General features: G+C 37.4%; 1 protein-coding gene across 1 annotated transcript in view; it reads right to left on the bottom strand.

The window, feature by feature from the left end:
- Positions 1–22,514, bottom strand: part of LOC131431110 (uncharacterized) — a 28,246-nt gene extending 5,732 nt beyond the window's left edge. Inside the window, exon 1 of the mRNA XM_058596620.1 lies at positions 21,474–22,514. Within this exon, the coding sequence (XP_058452603.1) occupies positions 21,474–21,500 (27 nt within the window). The 5' untranslated portion in view covers positions 21,501–22,514. The remainder of the gene's footprint in view (positions 1–21,473) is intronic.
- Positions 22,515–23,442: the final 928 nt, after the last annotated feature.

Genomic DNA, 23,442 nt, shown 5'->3' with positions numbered 1-23,442 from the left:
TGATTCCATACATAACTTCTGAATTTCATCCGGATCTGTCTTCCGGTTCCAGAATAACAATGTTATGAGTGTCCAAAATTTCAACCCCGCCTTATAAAACATACCAGTATGTACATGCGGTGGTACGAAAAAAGAAAATATAACACCGCCTCTACGAACGAAGCACGCTGTGTGCGGTGTTCGATTTCGTACACACGAGAAATAAAACGAAAACCTACACCGCAGCTCGATTTTGAAAACACAAGCAAGTCCATCGGCACCGAGCACACATGAGCTCGAGTTTTCAACCATTTTGGTGAAAACAGGTGTGATTTGTGTTGAATACGATACTGAGGTAAAGACAGGATAATAAAAAATAAAAATGCATAGCCTTCATATAGTTGACGACCCAAAAAAGTACGAATTTTTGGAACAGATTGTAAAACTGTTCGTACTTGTAGGTCTGGCTATATAATGGTCCTAAAAACATACTACAACTTTGACAGTATCCCGATTCCGGTTCCAAAAACAATTATTAGAAAAGTTTAATATTGGAAACTTGGATCGATTTCTCGTGAAATGTCAATGAGAAAGGCACCTTGACACCACTAGGTGGATTAAAACAAGTTTTGTTTTTTTTTATGTCTATAGATTTTCTGATATATAGATAGAAACAATTAGAACAGATTAGAATTTTTACCAACGAAGACATTGAAATCAATGAAGCAGTTGGTAGGATGAGAACATGCTATTTCACCTGGCAACACTGATGAACACGTTTGAACGATAGAGACGTCAAACTCCCGGGTGAACTTGAAATAAAAGATACTCGTATCGTTCGTTGAAAATTCAACCATCTTGATAGAAGGGAACCTATCATTTCGATGATGGCCTTGGTTTTCTCCAGCGTTACTAGTGTTCATTTGGGCACCATAGCCTAATCCGTCTGGTATGGAAAGTGTGGAACCTGCAAGCACCCGCCCTCGGTCGCAAAATAACTTTTTTTCAATCTTACTTTTGAAAGAAAATTTTTAAGATCAAATAAAACCAAATTATCAACACTTGAACTACATGTTAGTTTAAATAATTTTACATTACAAACCCTTTATCATTCGAATATGTGTTGATTGATCTCTCCTCAAACATAGTGAAGCTGTTGACTGACGTGAAAGCTCATGTTATTGTTGTTGTTCATCTTCTTCTCTACGAACCATTTTAAATCATGTTAACATTGTTAAAACTCTCTTCGAAGGAAAATACGAACGTTAATGGATAGCCATCTTGGTACTAATCATATCTTTTTATGTTAATTTTACGTTGAGATATTTTACGACGAGCATAGAAGTGCAGAGACATTAATCGCTGTCAGGTTAAACGATGTGGCACTTGACAAAGCGAAAGGAGAGAGTCGTTGTCATTGTCGATGGTGACTAGATTTAATACGATAACGATTTATGCAACTTTGATGCTCAAGTTGGCTTGGATGTTGAAGCGCATTTCCCCCCCAAAAATTTTCGAACAATCAAACAGTAGGCCGAACGAAAGAAAAAACATGATGTTCGTGGGAACTTGACTGGGCTGGGTAAATTCGAAAATAACAAAATCATAGCTGGGGCTGTGTATATTATTTTCGCCTCGGCACTTACGCCCAGCGCTTGGCTCGGTTGGCTCACTAATAACCAATAATTGATCGTAAAGCCCCCTTCAAGACCGAAGGGTTTCCATTGGTGCGTTGTTGCGGCGTGCCGAGTCGACCCTGAGCAATTGTGACAATTCCCTTTTTTACGCGGCGGCACTCAGCTTAGCGAAGCGTTTCCGCGAGTTCATCGGTGGATGAAATCGATTTGAAATCTATTTTCTTCTGACAGCGGAATCGGTGCGGCACGTGGCCACCACCACCACCACCACCATTCGGGTGGCAGAGAACTATCAGCCGTGAAGTGTTAAATTGGGTGCGCTGCCGTCACAACAACAGCAGCAGCAAATGCAACAAGCAACAATCATGCAAAATTCGGTGCCGCTGCCGTCGTAGGTGAAATCGGCTAATTAGGTGCGCTCTTATGTTTACCGCCACCGACTGGTTTGGGCCGAGGTTCGGTAGTGTCTTTGGAGATGGCAAAGGAAAAATGCTTAATCATGAAGCAACAACAACAGCCGCAACAAGAAGTGAAAAAAAAATTTATAACCGATCGGATGTTTCCGAATTGTTCTCCGGTTCCTGCGATTTTGGGTAAAATTTTATATTTGTTGCGTGCGAAAATTTTTCTTTATGGTAATTTGTGCTTCCTCGCAATAGTTGGCGTTTCCGGTGACACTCGCGTCCCACGATAGTCTCATCGTTAATCATTTAAGAGAAACTACTACTTTTAACTTTCGGCGAAATAAAAATAATAATTGGCGAAATGGCTTCGGTGAAACATTTTTTAGTGTCGGTCTTCAATCTTCAATAAACGTATCCTGTTGCTTATTACTTACGCGTTGACGCATTTTTTCAAACAATGAAAAAGTTCGTTCCTGAAAAAAAATGCTGGATGTGCCACAGCTTCGACAGAAGTTATCCGACATCGAAGATGCGAGTTTGTACACGGAAAGAAACCCATTACTGTAGTCATGATTGATATCGGTTTTACGATCAACCGATATTGTATTCTTGTCATAAAATCATGAATATTATTCATGATTTAATGAGGAATCTCTACTTTCAATAAACATTTATCATGGGCGGAATATGTGTTACTTGCAGAATGTGTTTCATTTCACTCTCGCAAGTTCAGCTATTCTATTCGAATATCACTTTGAACCTCTCGAACCAACCAATTTTATACTTGCGAACATACAACTTAACGCATAGTGACCATCGGAAACCAAAACAGAAGTACGCCTGCAGTTATGCTTATCAACGCCAGGTGCGTTACGCTTGAGTTTCAGCCAAATCTGTCGAACTAGTTAATGATACAATTATTATTATGGCAGTATTCAATCACACCTAGGAGATTTGCAGATCGATGTGCCGAGTTGTTGACCACTGTCCAGTTTAAATTGACATGCCAAGCAAACGTAAGAGAGTAATCGCTTAGTGACGAGTCACTGATGTGTGTGACCTGACGTTGTCCTGATGAAATACGACAGCTCTTCAATAGGTTCATTCTGGACGTTTCTGGTCATTTGCTAGCTTTGAACAGCCCAGTTTTTAACAGTAAACCGATTCATAACAATGGTTTATTTCAATTGGTATTCAAACATTATTTCTGAAGCCAATTTTTACGATCGATCTTTGGCTTCTGGGCTAAAGTAAACTTCAATTATTGACTAAACCCTAAAGTTAGTTGCTTGAGTTTAACTGTTACTCGTGATTTTCTTATTCCAGGTCCGCTTAAAGTGACTCAATTTTGAGTACGATACAATGGCCTTTTGGTGGTTTGACTGCTCGGAATCTGTTCAAAGGATACGAATATTTTACACAGTCTTGGTACTTGGTCTTGGTGTTTTTATGATGCTGCAGAACTAACCGTTTCGGTCATACGACATCTCCGTTCGATATTACTCTGCTTTAAATCGTACGGCAACCAATTTCCAACCTTTCGAAAAAACTTCTAATGCTTCCAATCGTAAGGAAATGCCAATGTATGATACGAATCCTAATGCAGAATAGCTTCCAATTTCTTGCCTGTATAAAAAAAATGTCGACCTTTCGGAACTTGTATTCAACATTCAGATATAGCACTATTGTACAAATTGAACCATTCACGATAAGTTCACATTCTTCCTCAAAAAGTGGTAAAACTGTTTCTCACAATAAAAACTTGAATCTATGTTCCATGTAAACGACACAGAACGGGTAGAAAGATTACCTACATTGTCCCCAAAAGGGCCCTGTTGTAGGGTTTCTTCGCTGCCAAACAATGTTGAGTGGATTTCCCTCGAATAATAATTGCTAACGTAAGCAATGGAAAACAAAGGAGCAGTATTTCTTCCACGATGGATAGATTTATTGTTACCGTGCTAATTTCAGTGAAAGGAAATATTTTAACGATTCGTTGGGATTGATTTACTGTTTACTTCTTAACAATAATAGAATTATGTAGTAGTAGGTTATGTTAGAGACATAACCGCTAGATTGACGTAGGACTACTGTCGAAAATATTATTTTGGTACATTGTTCTACTAATAAATTATCCATTCAAAAAAAATCTCATTAGATCTTTGTAAATGCTTTGGATTCTTGAAAGAACCTCCATTTCTCCAACTTTCAACACAGTTGACAATTATTTCCACGAGCAAAACTCTGAACAAATCGGTTACCTCTCATTTGGCGAACGGCGCACAAAGTAAATCTGCCACATGATGGTATGCCCTTCCCTACAGCGCAAAAGTTCTCCACCGAGTCGTGGCACCCATGAAGTCGGAAGTCGTATAGATTAGTGACGACACTTGTTCTGATTGAAAATCCATTCTATGAAATCAAATTAATGTATATGAAGAAATCCAACAGCAGATATGCTCACATAAGAATTACTTGTTGTTTTTCTGCGTTTAGGCGGGATATCCTAGACTGAAGCTAGCGAATGTGCCACAGCGTCTATTTATAGATTCGGTTGATTTTAATGTTTCGTGTTTGAACCTATTTGTTCAATAAACGTGGTGTTAACAACAACTTTACATCCTTTTCCATTCGATTCGTGAAAAAAAATGAGAAAATACTCAAACAGGGAATAAGTTATTAAGAAAACAAATCTGAAGTAATTTCGTTACATCTTCGTGTTGTGAAATTTTGAATATGCACCCAGGTGAGCATAGTAAAGAAAGACCTACGTCAAAATATTGTTTATTTCGAAAATCTCGTAAAAAGAAAGACGTGCTTCTGCGGCTCAGTTAGTACACGGACGCGTTTTTGTGATGTACGCACATTCGGTTCAACTCCAAGTCGCTACAATTTTTTGGTTTTTTATTTCATCGATTTTCTAGTTTTTCCAATAGAATGTAAAATTCTGTTCCATGTTCGATGGATGCCTTTTGTTACAGCTGATTTTATGGAATTTGACCGGTTTCTTTTTAACTGTGTATTTGAGATGCGATTTGAGATCATTCCGTCAACAAACGTTATTTCCATACGTTTTGCGTCTTTTGTACTCCTGCGGTCTGTTCTAAGTGGAAAAACAAGCATTGTTAATAAATATTCGCAAGTCCTAATATTTGAAATACTGTAAATGAACGAAAACTTTTTCGAACAACTAACGTTTTGCTACAAAAGTATTTGCAAATGTACCGTTAGCTGATTTTATTGTAATTTATTAAGCCGTCCTTCTGATCGGAATTCAATAAAAAAAACTGCACGCGAATTGTTCGTTGCTTGTAGAACCATAAATATTTCATCGAGCCGCACATTAAATTAGTGTTTTTATGTTGTTGAGTCGATTACTCACTCAAGCTCTAGCTACGGTCGGTGGCCAGGCCTCCAAAGTATAATAAAACAGACATCAAACTTGCCGGACTTGTCGATAGACAAACAAACGCATACATCACTGTCGAGACTAATTGCTGTGCCGGGTGCGATTAGCTTACAAAAGTTAATGACGGAAAGCTGGACAGGAAAAAAATGCCCCGAAAAGCGTAGCAAAAGAAAAACTCTGTTACTGCAAATTTTATGCGGAATTTGGCGATTTCTCCGTCTGGTTAGGTCCCGTAATTTTCGGTGTTGAAAACCGTGACAAACTGAACAAGTAGGTAGGTCTCAATTTTGTCGATTACATTACATTACATTAATTGATTTTTCAGGCTTTATGACCTACTCACCTCTCGAAGATTGGGTGGTGATCTTCGGTTCGTTGAAAATGGTTTTGAACTCCTGACACTGAATGACATTGACATTGTCCGAAAGAAACATGAAGCTAAAAGCACCACTTAAGAACACTTTCAAGTGTTTAGTTTTGGTGGAATAAAGCCGCACTGCTCTTATATAAATCCCCATCGGCTCTACAATCGAGCACCAAGTCACACCTGAAGGTCAGCCGGCTTTCCGACTTCTGAACTAGATCTCTTTTTTTACTGCGTTGTTTTTTTTTCTTCTCTTCTCGAGTCGGGTGGCTTCAAGATGCGGGAGTTCCGTGAGCACAATGTTTTTCACCGGTACGCAGAAGCTTTCGAGACTCGAAATAATTGTTACCAAAGTTATTGAATAGTCAAGTCAGGTAGCGAAGTCACTTTCATTCTTTTACTACCCTGTTGGTCGGTCGGTCGGTTGGTCGGCAGCGGGACAAAGCTTTGCAGTCACTTTCAAATTTGGTCCATTTGGTGCAGTTAGATTTCTCCGTGTGACATTGGGGACCGGATTCGATTGTGTCCGGCCGCACTCGTTTACCGGGCATTTAAGTAAATCGAATTGTGGTGCGATATGCTTTTGAATTCGTACCGCGAATTTGCATGATCGGTGCTGTAAAAGGGAAGAGTTGTCCTTGTGCACCGGTAATCCGGTAGAGGTGGTATCAGAAGCTGGTTTTCGAAAGTTTGCTGATGTTGTAATTCTGTTTGGGTTTGCGTCAGATCTTGTTCTGATTTTAATAGACTTTGAGCCGTTTCTTAAGGTGTGGCTACGAGCCTGCTCCCATTCAACTAATTGCAACAGTATTGCTTGCTATGATTATAAATATAATGTTTGACCTAACAACAAACACAACGGAGTTTGAAGACCTAACAAACTTACCCTCAGTTGTCATTAAGTATTGTATTTTCCTCAGTTCAGACTAAACCAAAAATTATCATCTCTTGTTCTACCAAAATTTAAAAAGGGGAAAAATGAATACTTGAAAAAACAAATCACATGGTCTCAAACATACATTTTCCTTGAGGGCTACCCAAAAGTAACAGCGGAAGAAAGTATTGGTGAAAATATTACAAAATCAAATTCTTGGTCTCAAAAACCTAAAATATGAGATAGAATACCCTGCACCAATCTTCTGATTACCATCGTATCAGTACCAGTTACAGCGTTTTGAAATGCAAAATCGCCCCTCCTTTCAGCGATCATTTTCTTCGATGGGTAATTTTTCGAATGTGGTTATGGATTCAATTGCTGTTTTATAGAGAAACTGTAGATTTATCATTTCTCGAATAGATGCTTCCGAATTTCTTATAAAATTTCATTGTCAGACACATTGTTAATTTATGAAACACCCCCTAAATTCCACGATTTAAATGTAATTTACTTGAATCGTGAAAATCCCTGCGGAAGAGTACTTTTAGGGATAAAAAATTCTATTCCTTCTGCTAGTAATTCCTTAATTAGTAACCTTCCCTTGATACCAAGTGTTATGCTTGCTGTCTAAAATTAAAATCTTGATCCTCGGACAAGTTTGTAATATCAAAGAACTTTCTCCAACACCGACATAAGCTAGAATAGACCGGCTACGATGTAAATATTTTTTCTATAACAACATCAATGGCAGCTTGAAATGACACGAACTCCTGCACCATCATCAAGATCAAGTGCGCTGAAGCTTTTCCTTTGCTTCACTTCGCTACGGCTGGATTGCACATGGAAAATTATCCCTGATATCCACGAAAGTGAGCTCTTGTCTGTCCTTATTCTAATGATCATCGGAAACGTAACGTAAGACCTTATTGATTGAAAAAGATATACGACTAGAAATCAAAATGAATGGCTTGATTGAAACTAGAATACTGGCTTTTTGATGACGGATAACTTAAACAAGCATCAATCAGCACACTTAGGGAATACGGTCCGATGAATGCGCAATCGAACAACTCAACGATGAGGAATATTCAAATCGCTGTATATTCGCAACAAATATGGCTCGACTTTATTTCCTAATAGAACGATTTTGCCGTGTTCACAACATTGAACACAAACGAAACATCGTTTTCAATGGTGGAGTTCTCACTTGTGCTCTCGTCATGTTACAACAAAGCCCTGGGGCTAGACAGAATCAAATCTAGCTTGTTTAAAAATCTTTCTGAATCTGCCAAACGGCTCTTGTTGAATTTTAAGGAAAAAATGCGAAACTTCATATTTTTTATGTTGTTGAAGTTTGAGATTTCCGAAATTGAAAAAAAAAAATTTTTATGCCAAAATGTCTTAAAATTAAATGAAATGTCGAGATTTAGTGTCATAAAAATTGTTTCTTTGAAAAAATCGACATTCTGGAACTTTTTAAAATTTCAAAAGTTTTCAGTCTCAGAAAATCGATTTTTTTTAAAAAAAAAAAGAAAAAAAAGAAACGTTTCATGCAATTCTGACTTTTGGCATCAATTTTTGTTTTCGATTTTGGAAATTTCATGTACTTTCCCTTTGGCGATTTTTCTAGATCTGGAAATTTCACAAAGTGGATTAAGAAGGGTTTTTTTCAGATTATCATCACTCTTCTAATACAAATAGGCAACGCAAATGTCAAAGAGCTTGGTTTCAAGCATGCTTCTGTGAAGTACTCGAAGCAATCTAAATTAATTGGTGTCAAAAATGAGCCCAAACTATTTTCAGAAATTATTTGATAAAAAGATAAAAAATATTTTGATTAGATTGTTTTGAAGAAAGAGAAAGGCATTATCACACCACTAGGTAGATTGTTTTTGTTCGTTTTGATTTTTCAGTATACACTTTGAAAGTGTCGATTTCCTATAAGTTTCTCTTGAACACAATTTTTTTTTAAATTAGCGGTGTACGAGTTACAACGATTTGAAAAACGTACATTCGCCCTATTTGAAAATTAATCTTGAGAGGAATCGTTCTCTATCCGTGCCAAATTAATGGTTTGTCATACTGAAGATGTGTACAAAGTTCCATCCGAATTCGAGCAAAACGATCATGATTTTGCTTTTTCTGCTGTTAATTTCTGAAATTACTCCACTCGAATTAACCAGCATGGTAGCCACCATTAGCTCCATAGTTTTTCGCAAAGGATTAAATGTTGATGCTTCACCTACCTAATGGAAGGACAACGACTCATCAGACTCTTCCATAGGTGTCACGGAGTTAGTTATTTGGGTAGATACAGGCCTGAGTTTTGTAATAAGCAAGCAATGTGACCGGATTATGACATTTGTCATCTACTATACATTCAAACTGCGAGTTTGAAGATAAAATGGCGTTTATGCGAATGAAAGAGAAACAATTTCAACAATAGGTGTACAAATAAGTTCGTTCCGTTTTCTAACAGATGATGTAGTTTGAGTTTTGTTTCAGTGATTTACTTTTTTTAAATATGCGTTAGAAAGCTACTGTCACACAGTCTCAGAACCAGTATGTGTAATATAGATGAAGCGAATAAAGTGTTTTAGCGGTAAGTTTCAATATGAAGAAAAAGGCCACGGAAATTCACAGTATTTTGGTGGAAGTGTATGGTGAGCATGCTATAGCTGAGCGAACGTGTCGGAAGTGGTTTGCTTAGTTTTAAAAAGGCAATTTTGATTTGGAAGACGAAGAACGATCCAGAGCGCCAGCAAAGTTTGAAGATGAAGAATTGGAAGATTTTCTCCATCAAGACCCTTCGTTAAAACTAAAAGAAGAACTTACAAAATCACTCGGAGTTAATCAGCTAACCATTTGGCAATGTTTGAAGGCAATGGAAATGATCCAAAAGGTAGGCAATTGGGTGCCGTATTGATGGAAGCTAAGGAACTTCGAACGCCGTTTCTTCACGTGAGAACAACTTCTCCAACGGCACAAAAGGAAAGAAATCGAGCATCGTGAGGATGCCCCAGTCATGCATCATCATTGACGGTCATTCAGAATATTCATGGCCTGAAGGATAAGCTTTGTATATGGTGGAACCAGCTGAGTGTATTGCATTATAAGCTGCTGAAACCAAGTGATCACGGGGAAGGACTACCGACGATAATTGATGTGTTGTAGCCGAGCATTGCTGGAAAAATGGCCACAATACACCGATAAATATGACAAAGTAATTTTGCAACATGACTTTACTCGCGTTGCACAACCGGTAAACACGTTCAAATGGAAAATCCTGCCCCATCCACCGAATAGTTCATACATTGCTCATTCCGATTACTAGTTGTTCCCAGTCGATACAGCATGGCTTGGCTGACCACACAATGGTCGAATTTTTCAAATCGTCAGAAAAATGGGAAAAAGTCGTATTAGTTTCAGTAGCAAAAAAAAAACAATGCAAGATCCATGAATATTATGAAAATTTTGTCAGTTCAGATTCGATTCCTGTTTCAAAAGATACTGATATTTAAACTGCGATAAAATTGAATGGTCTCTGATTAATTGATAAATTGTTTGCCAAACGTCGAACATCACCGTTTTCATCATCGTCATCATCATCATCGTCATCAATCAACCGGTTCAGATGGCACGTGATAAAGCAAAATTCCAAATGTCTGCGGTCTGCGGTCTGCAGTCTAGCATTGGTAGCCGCACCACCGCGCACAATGATTTAATAAGTGAAAACAATGATTCGACTGAACGAATTCGATTTGGTGGTATCGATTCCAGCGTCTGTTACACGTTGTGGTTATGTAATTTTGCGCTGGTTAATTACTGTCGGTGATGTTCGCAGCTCTGTTCACGCCTTTCGTGTTCACACTGTTGCTTACAATTTTTGATGCATTATCGCAGGTCGAATTAAAGTCTTTAGGTGTCGGATTATCTCGGTTTGCATGACTGGCAAAATTGCAGCGAAGCGAGCGTGCAGTTCGATTCGAATTTCGAGCTTTGTGATTGTATCAGAGATGTGCATAACTTTGGACAATGGATTCCGTGCTGCATATTAGTGCGTGACGTTCCTTCCTTATGGTGCTTTTAGAGTTTTGTCACGTGAAACTGTTCATCTTTTTTTAACCGTATTAACTACATACGTTTCAATTTGATTGCCGATTTCATTTGTTGAATTCTTAGAAAGTTATAATAGAAAAAAGTGCAAATCAAAGCGACGTGCCATAAGAGCCTAATTGTTTTGATAACGGTCTGAACTAATAGTCGCTAAAGTATCACAAATGACTCACAGACATCAAACAACAACAACGAGTCATTCAGTGAATTGTTCGCACCATTTGAACATGTTCAAACAAGCGCTCATTTGAGTTCCAGCATGTGTCACATGTCAGCAGCCGCATTTGACACGTTTGAGCGACAATTTGGCAGTTCAAGGGCGAAGCTATAACAGGTGATCGCAACAGTGAATAGAGACATAGCTTGAATCCGGACAGTTCTTGGCTTGCTTCGATTGATGTCATGTGACATGAAGAAGCCTACTCCGATTGCTTAAGCTGTACTTTCTCTGCTTCGCATGAAACAAACAAATCGAAATTATGATGATGCGACGACGACGACTACGACGAAATGCAATTTCAATTCCATTCGTCGGAGTCGTACAATTGTGTGTATGTGTTATTGCAAACGGGTAGACATAATTATGAAGCGATGATTGTTGCCGTAAACACCAAACAACGGAGTGATTATGTGTGCACTGTTAGATACCCACAGACGGAATGTACACGGAATGTTTGGATTGATTCGTTAATTGATTGATTGCCGATATTTTGGCTGGGTTTTCTTTACGGCTTTTGTTGGTTGATCTGCGTTTTTATTCTTGTTTTTTGCAAATTTGCTCATGAAGTGCTCAGATGAATCGGGTTTGTTTTACTGGGTAGCAGAAGTCTTTGATTTGAATATCAAAAAGACTGGATCGGTATAATAAGTTTCTTCACCACCACAACTAACCTCATTTTTTTGCAATGTTTACAACTCATTAATGATGGATAAGCATTCAAATTGGTTGACTAAGCATCAATATTGGGTAGTTAGAGAGTGATCAACACGATGACGTGCACTGATATTCTACCATGCTATCACAGTGTGATTTGTTCTAAAATTAAATTGTATGCTATCCATAAACGACTAGATGATACTACAGCTTAAGTAGAACTTCAGAATTTATAAGACCACACTGTTAGTCAGTTTGTCAAAAAAAAAAACATTTAGTAGAGAGAAAAAATACATGATTAAGCAGGCGCGTTGGCCAAATGTTGTACAAAACCTTATGAGTCGCGTTAATATCCTTGATTTGATTCCCTGAAAGTTTGGAGATGGTCGGTTGAGTGGGTGAATTTTGCAGATACAGACTGTCACATACTATTCGAATCAGTTCGTCGAGTACGCAAACTTTTCTTGGAGATGATTGAACCGATTTTCACAAACTTAGATTCAAATTTTCCAGTGAATGTGGCTGTCTCAGTCTTATAATACAAAAGAATTTTGTTTGCTGTTCTACGTTTCGGCCTTTGAAAAACTGAACAATTTTATTGAGTTACATAAACAAAAACATAATCCGGTGAACAAATTATACAATGTGAAACTTACCAGTCTATCGTGTATAGTCAAAATGTTGTTACCTGACGCTACGTTGTCTGGTCAATTTTAGATCTTGCTTGAAAATACTACATATACATGGTCATTTACATGAATTGTGAACGTAACTATTCGCTAATGTTTTTTTTAGTTTCACTGGTTTCCTTGAGAAAGGCCTACACCTAAAGCCGAAACGTCGGACAGTAAAAGTAATTCGTTTGTATTATACTGAGGTAGCCGTTTTTAATAAACAAACAATTACGACAATTATCACCCCAGTCGAAAATATTCATAACCTTAGATTCCAGTGGAAGTAAATAAAAAAAATTCCTGAATATTTGAAAATCCCTCCCGGTTCCAGAATTATAGGGTGATACGGCAAAAAAAAAATAAAATACGGGCACTAACTGTTCTCAGGGACGGCTGAACTGATTTCCGCAAATTAATGAAAGGTCTTAAGAAGCCAAAAGAAAATTCCTGAATTTCATATTGATCCGCCTTCCGGTTTTGGAATTACAGAGTGATTGGTATAATACTTTCACTGCTCACTTTCCAATGAGATTCTGTGAGCGATTTTCCTAAATCAAAGGTCTTATGGTTCCATTAAAAACTTGAATTTCATCTGGATCCGATTGAAAATTATGTTGAACTGCTAACGCTATTTCACGGATAAACTGACTGCGGATGCACTAATGAGTCGTAGTAACACACATGCGTATAAATATATTCATCTTGTAGGGTAGTCGCTTTTCTATGTTAGTTAATAATATTTTGTTATTACTTCTTGAAACAATCATGTAATTGCCTTTTTTGAAGTGTATTTTTTTTCCAATTTTGCCCAACCGTTGGGTAAAATGGCAATGAAGCGGCTCATTTCGCCGAATGCCATTTCCCCGAAAGTCGTTTCGTCGAATACGTCATTTCGCCGAAAGTCGTTTCGTCCAAATGGTCAGTTCGCCGAAAGGGACATTACGCCGGAATGGTAATTTCGAATACATCATATTATTTTTTTTTAATATGTCTCCTGGATAATTAATAAATAACTGAAGCTAAGATGGCTCAAGAGAAAGTAAATAAAAAGAATCTCTCATTGTTACATTCGTCGTTTTGAACATTTTATACAGAATTGTAGGGTCACATAAACCCGGGTTAACGCTATCATCTTTTATTTGTCTTAATTTTGAATCAATTCTCATTACAAAATTTAGACGAATGACCCTTTCGGCGAAATGGATTTCGGCACAAAGGCATTCGGCGAAGTGGCTCATTCGACGAAATGACCCTTTCGGCGAAATGATACTAACCCAATGGTAAGCGGGTAAGGTAAAATGGAAAAACAAGCCTGCAATTCCCCAAAACATTTTTTTGATCTCAAATAAATATGAAAAAGTTAGAAGGTGCCTCAGCGATGAAATCCATTGTAATTGTATGTGGTGTCCTTTTTATACCTTCACGGATCTTGTTGTGAGAGGTATGATAAAAAATTATTTTTTGAAAATTTAAGATTTTTTTAAAGTTGAATGACTAAACTCTTATCATTCTTATAACTTTCGCGATAGCATCCGAGAGATTCACAAAAAATCATGACATGCGAAAATAAATGTTAGTGTTCAAACTTTCCCCGTCAATTTTTTACCAACTTGCGCCACGTCACTTTTTTGCAACTATGACAAATACTTACAATGTGGTTACAAATGCATACATAATTCTATTAGAATTAGAAACAAACTTTTTATTGTAAATCGTGGGCTACAGGTGAAACAATCGTCGGCGAAAAAATGTGCGACGCCACTATTTAAATACACTTTGGGTTATGTACCGTCCCGGGTTGGCGGTTCAATGCATAGGGCACTGGTCTAACAAACTCTAACTGGTGTCGTAAGTTCGAATCCCGACCTGGAAGGATTCGTAGTGTCAGTGGAATCGTAGCACCAGCCATGCAATGGTTCTGTACACTCTGAATCGACTGCGAACTCTGTTGAAAAAGAAGATCGAATTCCACTACAGTAATGTAATACCAAGGCTTTGCTTTTTTGTATGTACCCATCAATTTTCATGGAACCACTCAAAACTTTTTTGTACCAAAAGCCACCTAGAATAGAAAATTTCACGTCGGTAGTTGTTATCGATCGACAGATGATGCAGATGATTGATTTCGACAAATTGAACTTTTGCTTCAGTCTCCCCTATTCATAAGACACGAAACTCAAACCACACTTCAACGGTAGTACTGATCTGTTCTCAATATGTTCTAGAATGTGAGAAACCACATTCGAGATAGTAACTCGAAGGGACAGCACTCCGTATATGTACACGATGTACGGTTAGTGGAGTGCGTAATCTCAAGCATCGCAAGCAATATTCACCCACTATACACAGACATCGACCCACTTCTCTGCATCATTCGCTAAGTGGAGACATTTGAAATTTTTTTGTTCTCTAACTGCTGAAAATAAGAAATCGTGACTCTAAAAATAGTTAAAAGTTTATTGATTCTCTGGGACTCTGGATGGAACTGTGATGTGAATGTTTTACAATTCAATAGTTCAAGTTAATAGCAATACAATTTATTGAAATAGTGTATTCGTCCCTGAATGATCCAGTTTGGCTCCAATTTACTGTACTGAGAGAGCATTGTAACATAGTCGGTAAAGAGGCGGGGAACAACAATTTCAAATAGATTTAATGTTCTGTTCCGATTGTTTTTGTTTTCTTCGCTGCTTCCTTCTCTGACCGCTAACTGCAATGTGCGTGTGTACGCTTATTTCATCCATTTCGTCAATCACCTTGTCATCGTTTATTGATCATTTAAGTAATCTCTCACATTTATGATTCCGGATATCTCAAGGTGACAAGCTAAACGCATTTTTCGAAATGGAGTCATGACTTCAGTTCAGTTCGGGTCTAGTTTTGAAGTTGAGCAAAGTACGACTGTTTTGGAAACTGAGCCTTCAACATTAGTCAGCTCAGTCTTGAACATTGCAAACGCAAACCACGTCATAAAGAACTGTCGAAATTATTTTTTTTTTCGCAACGAGAACCAAACCGAAACTAACTAATGTGGAAACTGTCGAAACTTTTTCTAGCCAAGGCCGGGTTGGGAAAACCTGGCCCGCGTAGCGTCTAGAAAAGTTTTGTTCTCTTTCCCTTTCCAAACAAAGCACACACACACAGTTTGTTCACCTCATCCGGTGAATTGGCTTTTGTCATGTGCTACGTTTCCCATCAGCTGCTGCCACAGCACACGGCCACTCACTAATCCAATTTATCCATCGCGGAAAGCAATATCCAATTAATTATCGAACGAAACTTAGCCACTTAAGTGGTTTAGCATCCGCACTTGTTTGCCGGCCCTGCTGAGCAGTTGTGTTTGATTTTTCATGGTCACCCTCGGCCACGAAACTAGTCAACTCGCGGTTTTTGGTAGTTTCTAAGTACGCACCGATGGAAACCCCTTCCAAACGATCGAAAAGCGGGTTCGTTGCCGAATCGATTGAAGTCGGTGCGCAGTTCAAAGTTCTGGCAGTTCCTCGCCTTTTTTTACCAGAGCTGCCTCCTGGTTCGGTCAGGCTCAGGTGAACGCATGAGGAGGGAAAAAATAAACACAAACTGCATAATTCTATTATCCGATGTGGTAGTTTGCTGCGCGCTACCGTCTGGGTATTTTTTTCCGGGCGGTGAAAACGGTTCGGGTATGTATGTATGTATGTTCGAATGTTGATCGTCTCCGTTTGAGTGGCTTATTACTCAATTCAATTGCTTTTGCTCTGTTGGATAACTGGTCGTAATTTTTATTTTTTTGTTATTGCCGTTGACTGCTGCGTTCATAAACTGGTCACAAGCGTCACTCATACGAGAAATGTCCTGCAGCGGGCCAAAAAACTTTACCACGTCTAGAAATTATGTCATGTTCAATATGTCATTTTGAGAAACGAAAAGAAGTTAATGCTGTGTAAAACTTTACTTAAGCAGTATTTGATGATGGAAGGCGTTCCCTAATTGTTTCTTCCCAGTGAAAATAAGGTTCGATAAATGCGTATGAAAGTAAATATTGCTTGCGATATGAGGTTACATGCCGCAGGCAAGATTAAAATAAAACTTCATCGAGCGTTTACACGGGGCGCTTGCTTCAGTTCATCGAGTTGCAACCAATACAAAAGTTTCACACATCTTTTGAGTAGCTCAATGACAGAGCAGTTCCGCCGATTCGGAACGGTTCTTGGAGGCTCGAATGCTACTGCTAGTTGATTCATATTTCTATTACCTTTCGATAACTGAAAGTTCTACAACCACAATCCATTCCAAATATTATCGCTCATTCCATTCTAGAGAAGTGAAGGTATAAAAAATTGCCATATAATATCACTAAGTCAGCAGTTGAACGTAAATTGTAATGGAGCTATAGTGTTCTCTGCCAAACAGTACATCGCACCTCGATGCAAAACTAAAAAGTGTGCTGCAAATAGCAGAAACTTTACGTCTGCTTAACGGTTTATGTTGAACTGCTAGGTAGCATAACAACATTTTAACGTAGTTTGGCACTGAAAATTGGAAGACGAAAAAAAAGTAATTATTTCAATGTTTGTCTAGAAGAAATTGGGTGTTCTTGTTAACAAAAAAAAACATTCAAAACCATAAGGAAACCAGCAAAAATTGGACGATTTGTTCTTACGTTACGACGTAACGTTGTCAACTAAATTTTATCTACGTCACACGATCATATTGTTTGAAGAAAATTTATTTCAAATTCGTTTTTTTCCATAGCTTGATGAAAACTAGAACTGGTCTGACATGATCTGCTGTTATGCAAGCACTAGTGGATAGATTGTCATGAAATTTGGTATTGGGCAGTCTAGAGGCTTGTTCTCAAAAACGGTTCGAAACTGTTCACGTCTTGTTTGTGAGAGGGCCGGGATTTTTCATTCCATGTAGTAATTGTAGTTGTATGGAACGCGCTTTTTGTTCGGATTATATGCGCAATTCTCAACCCAGAGTGGCTCGAATGTGAAATAGCGCTTCAGAAAATTCGAGAAGATTGTTGATTTGACTACTACCTTCGGCTATCGTACGTTGTGTGTGAAATTGAATAGAGTTGTGATTGATGAAGTGAAAAAAATGAAAACTGATAACAAAAAACAGAAATCATTTAAATTATAAACCCAAAAAATTTTCAAAATTGAAGAAAAACTGATAGAATGAAAATTAAAAAATGTGAAATGCTGGGCAACTGAAAAACTAAGAAATTGGAAACGGAAAAAAATCTACTCAGAAAATAAAGTAAACTGAAAATTAAAGGATTTGAAAAAACCGAAAACTGAAAAAATCGAAAAACTAAACTAGAAACTACAAAAATTTAAAACCGTAAAATCCGAAAACTCAAAATAATGAAAACCAAAAACGAATGAAAATTGAAAAAACTGAAAAAAAATTAAAAATGGACAAGCTAAAAAAAATTGACGACCAATAACCGGTAACTCGAAGTTAATAATCAATACAATCACGTCTTCTTTTTATGCAAACTGAAAAGTTTGTAAACCAAAAACCTGTTTTAATCTACCTAGTAATGTAATGATGCCTTTCTCATATCAATCATACTATCATATATAATACTGTGGTATTTCCCAAAATAATTTTCTTCTATTTTTGAACGAATAACCGAAATCGGTTTGTTTGACCGTCTACTGATAGAAACTATCAATTCTAGAAGATTTGAGGTCGATTTAGAAAATCTTTTACGGTTTTTCGCCTTTTCCAGTGATGGTATAAAATTTTTAAAACACTTTACCCTATATTTCCGGATCCGGAAGTTGGATTTTGCACATTTTACCCCATAATTCCAAAAACGGAAGTCAGATTTAAATGAAATTCAGGAAGTTAGTATAGGACATGAAGAGCTTTTATTAGAATCTTTTTTTTTAATCGGTTCAGCCATCTCCGAAAAAAATTGGTGCACTTATTTTCACATTTTTTTGCACATTTTATACCCCATAATTCTGGAACCGGAAGTCGGATCCAAATAATATTCAGGAATTTTGTATGGGACCACAAGACCTTTTATTTGAATCTAAGTTTGTGAAAATCGGTTCAATCATCTCCGAGAAAAGTTAGTGCAAGAAATCGTTACATACACACATACGCACACACACATACACACACACACACACACACACACACACACACACTCAGACATTTTGCGTACTCGACGAACTGAGTTGAATGATATATGACACTCGGTTCAAAAGTCGGTTTTCACAGTGATTGCATAATCTTTCTATATAGGAAAGGCAAAAAACTATAGACTTACAAAATGAAAGTTAGAAAGTGACAACTGAGAACTGAAAACTGAAATATCTGAAAACTGGAAAAAATGAAGATTAAAAAAGGTGAAATCTACAAAAATTGAAAACTATAGAAACTAAAAAACACTGAAAACTACAAAAAATTAATACTTCGTAACTGGAAACTATGAAAACCGAATACTAAAAATAACCTTAGAAAATGACTACTGAAATTAAGACAAAGCAAAACCCAATAAAAACGAAAACTGTAAAATAAATCGAAACTGGAAAAAAACTGGACATTCTAAAAAAACTGAATTCGTAAACTGACGACCAATAATCCGTTGCCAGAGGCTAATAACCAACTGGAAATTGAAAACTGAAAATATTGATATCTGAAACAAAACTCCGACCACTGAAAAATCGAAAACTAAAGTAACCGAAAACTACAGAAATTTAAAACTACATAAATCATAAAAACCGGAAACTAAAGATAATAAAAACTTTAAAAAAATCGAAAAGTTAGCAAAACTGAAACAAAAAAAAAATTGGAGAAGCTGAATAATCTGTTGCTAGAAGCTACAATGCAGTCATGTCTTGGTTAGCTGTTTATTTTATGTTACATTCACTGAGAAAAGTGGCAAACTTAGAATAACCAATAACCATCATCGGGTGTATTACAATGATCCATTTTCATGTACCTAAAAGATCAATAAAATAAAGATTCATCCAGATAATTGAAAATTGGATGACGAATGCATCGAAATCCTATGAATGACGGTGATGAGAATACGATTTGTGAAAATCCTAAACACACAAAAAAAATCGCCAAATCCGGCTAGCCCACCAATTCATCATAAAGTCGAAATTATGATATTAGGACTATTTTCTGCATGCCTCCGAGTGGTCAATTGAAGTGGCCATTGGAGAAAGACCAATCAGGCTCAGGGAGACCAGTTACGAGTCCATCATTATTCATCATGACAACGCTCGGTCTGAAATAGCGGCTAAGATGAAGGTCAGCATTCATAAAATCGTCTACAAAAAATAGTTCAAGTGTTGATAATTTGGTTCTATTTGATCATTAAAATGACTTTCCAGAATAAAAATTGAAAAACAATATCTTTTCAAAAAGCTATGAAAAATTTCGTAAATTTTTTCAAAACCATATTTTCTGAGATTGCACCAGATCTCGACGATTCATCCTTCTCTTGAGTCAATTAGTTCTGATTAGTTCTTATGACAAATTCGATTTCGGAAATCTCAAAATTTTGTAAGTCCCAAAGCCGATTTTTAAATTTTTTTTTAGATTACACCAGATCTAGACGTTTCAAACATTTCTAAAACATCTGGCATCAAAATTTTTTTTCTTCAATTTTGCGGTTTATTTTTTACGCGGTACGTATCATCCATGTTAAAAAACCTCAGTGTACTAAATCCGGTGAAAATACCAGAATTTTAATCCGTTCACAAAATTGTGGGCTAATTTGAAAATTTCCAATGCACATCGTCTAGCGGATTTAGATTCAACAGTATTTCATTGTATTATTTTTTTCTAAATTTAATTGTATTATATTATATTTTTTTCTACATATTTCAACATTTTTCTACAAGGGGAAAAGAGTCAATTTATTAAACTAATTATTTAAAAAAAAATCTGTATTTTTTATATAAAAAGTTTAAGTTTATTGTATTATATGCGATCTGTGAAAGTTTCATTTGAATATGTTTATTTGTTAAAGAATAAAAAAAATTTCACAATAACTTTGAAAAAACATTTTTTTCCAACGTTCTTTTCGGAAAGTTATTTTAATAAAAAAAATTAGAATATCAACACTGAAACACAAAAAAAAACACATTTTTTCTGAACGATTTTACGAGTTCTGACACATAACAGTGGTTGAGTAATCTACCATAACCGCCTTATGACTCAGACTTGACACCGTCCGACTATCACATGTTCACGACCAATACTGAACGCTCCTACCGGAATACGTTCTATATTAGTCAAAAGGATCGAAAATTCTTTCCAAAATTTCTTCCAAAATAAACAAAACCACTTCAATAGTTTCAAAACACCACAATTTGTAACCAATGTTTCTCAAGTTTGTACAAAAATACACCGAAAACATCCCTCTAACTTTTCAGCGAATGACCTAAAATAGGTTAAAACCGAAATAAATAAATAATAATAATAATAATAATAATAATAATCCCTCTAACTCCAATAAATAAGGTAGTATTGTAAGAAAGGGCACGATATTTTGGATGATAAAAGAAAATTTGGTGATTTTTCTTTCGATGGAATGTGATTCATTCGGCCAAACGGCTTCGGAAAAACGTTTTTGGATTAATGATTTGCTTTGATTTTGAAAAATCCTGATTGTGAAAAAATACTGATTATGAATGTGTAAAATTGACATATCCGTGAGACATTGTCTGAGTATAACGAGTTTACCTAACTACCATTCCTGAAAACTGAAATAGTATATAACCGTTGTTGATTTGTAAAACATGATCAAAGCTCCTTTTTTGTATGATTTCCAGCACATTCAAGCGTGAAAACAACTCGGCTCGGATTTGTTCTCGCGCAATTATCGCAATTGGACATGAACGTTAACAGCTATATCAGCACGGAACTTGATTATCAATGCGTAAAAACATCCCTGCATAACGGCAATTGAACATTACCCGTCATACACGCCACTTCAATGCAGCACGAATATTTTACACGCATCACCATCCTCGTAGGCTGTGGAATAACCACTAGTAACAAACAAAGCCTGCAAAGCCATGACATTCCACAGCACACCAGAGATCTTGCAGTGAGGATCTAACGTGTCCTCGATCGCGGCATGTCAGTAATTGGCTGACCGCGGTCTGCTACTTACAATCAGTAATAACACCAGGGCTCTCATTTCTGCTGCACTATTCTCTCGACACCAGCCAATGGCCTACGTGCGACCGAGTCCGGTATTGCATCCAACAACTAACACACGAATCCGACGCCGAATCCGAAACCGATGTGTGGTTGCTTCCTAGAAAAAAATCAAGACACACTTTCCGAAATCTTCCGGTCGGTCCGAAAGTCGCGGTAGACTAGAACAAATCACTTCTTTCTTCACTTCACAATTTTCCTCTGATTTTCGATTTTGATTCTTCCAATCGAACACTGAAGCTGCTCATCACTGTGGTGACGATGGCAGCGTTTATGTCGGATTCGATTTCCCTCGCCTACTGAGAACTGGGATGGCTCGTGAATTCACGAAATACAGAACGTCACCGACGGTTCTGACCACCTTGGAGACGGATGATTATCCGAAAAACCAAAAAAAAAACAGCACCGATCATACACAAATACGATTATGCGCACGTTGCTTGCGAAAGGTGTGCAAGCTGAGTACAGCGTGTTCAATAGTTCGTTCGAGACTGACGCCCGTGATGTTGCGGGTTGGCGTCCAAACACCGTCGGCGTCTGTGCTTCGTCGTACGTGCAAACAACGAACGGTTGAGCGCCGAGCATCTCCCCGAATTTCGAGTGTCTTTCACTTTTTTATCTCGCCGTAGATTTTGGCTTGTTTACTTTTACATTACCTCCGCTGGTAGCTGGCCGCAATTACAATTGCCAAAACTCACCATCCATTACTGTGTGATGTGATAAAGCACTCAATTTGTCCGGTTGATGAAATGAAAGGTTTTTTCCGTGAAACCCGTTGGCGTTGGCGATCGGACGCGGGATGAAAGAAAATGTGGACAACCTCCGCTGTTGCATTCTAGGTGACAATTCGAGCAGCATGGAAACCTGCCGAAGGTCGTTGACTGTTGAATAATGTACGATTAATTTGCAAATTGGAACGGTTCGATTCGTTTGCTTTCATTGCGGTCAATGAAAACTACACGGGATCGGTTCACCCGGTGGGGGGTCCGTTAGCTATCGTCGTGGGAGTTCTAGGTTTCTCGTAGGGTTGGAATGACTTTCAGTTTTTTTTTTCTTTTCAGTCATGCTAGGGTCTATCAGTTAGGACAGTCATGATTTCTAACTGCTACGAAATTATTCTGTTTAAATCAACGTTCAACTATGTTCAACGTCATCAACTCGTCAGTGCCGATCAGTTCAAAGTGAACTGCTAGTACTACTTAGCAGTTTAACTTGAGCCACTGAAACAGCTGTAAAGTTCAATCTCTACTTGAGCAGCAAATTTATATTGGTACTGGGGAAATACGTAAAGTTGAGTTTATTTGAAAAGAGAACATGTTTCTGTTATAGGACAGGCAAAGCGTGGCCGGTAAATCGATCGCCTTTCACACAACCTAAGGTCGCAAAATTTTGCTGATCCAAGAGATAAATGACCAAGTGGCTAAAACGTATATAAGCGAAATGAAAAAGAAATTCTAACATTTTCTTCAGAAACGATCTTTTCGATCACTAATTTGCGATTTACACGGACGAGTTGATGCGCAGTTGAGAAAAACGTAGGGGAGACCGGGGCAAAAATGGCCATTATTGGTCTTAGTGCAAAAATAATATTTTCACTCGGAACTTATATATTGATCGAAAGCTACAACCTTAAGTTACAAAAAGCATTTGGTTTCAGGTTTACATCCTCACTTATATGGACGCGATCTAGCACGAAGTGCACTAACCTAGAAAATAGGTGGGGCGAAGATGGCCAGTGATATTTTTACGCAAAATCTGTTTTAATCCACCTAGTGGTGAAATGATATCAATCATACTATCATATATAATACTGTGGTATTCTTAAAAATAATTTTCTTCGATCCTTGAAGGAATAACCGAAATCGGTTTATGTGGCCGTCTACTGATAAAAACTATCAATTGGAAAAGATTTGAGGTCGATT

This window comes from Malaya genurostris, chromosome 1 (genome assembly GCF_030247185.1).
Source record: "Malaya genurostris strain Urasoe2022 chromosome 1, Malgen_1.1, whole genome shotgun sequence".
NCBI lineage: Eukaryota > Metazoa > Arthropoda > Insecta > Diptera > Culicidae > Malaya > Malaya genurostris.
This window is presented reverse-complemented; position numbering and strand designations above follow the sequence as displayed.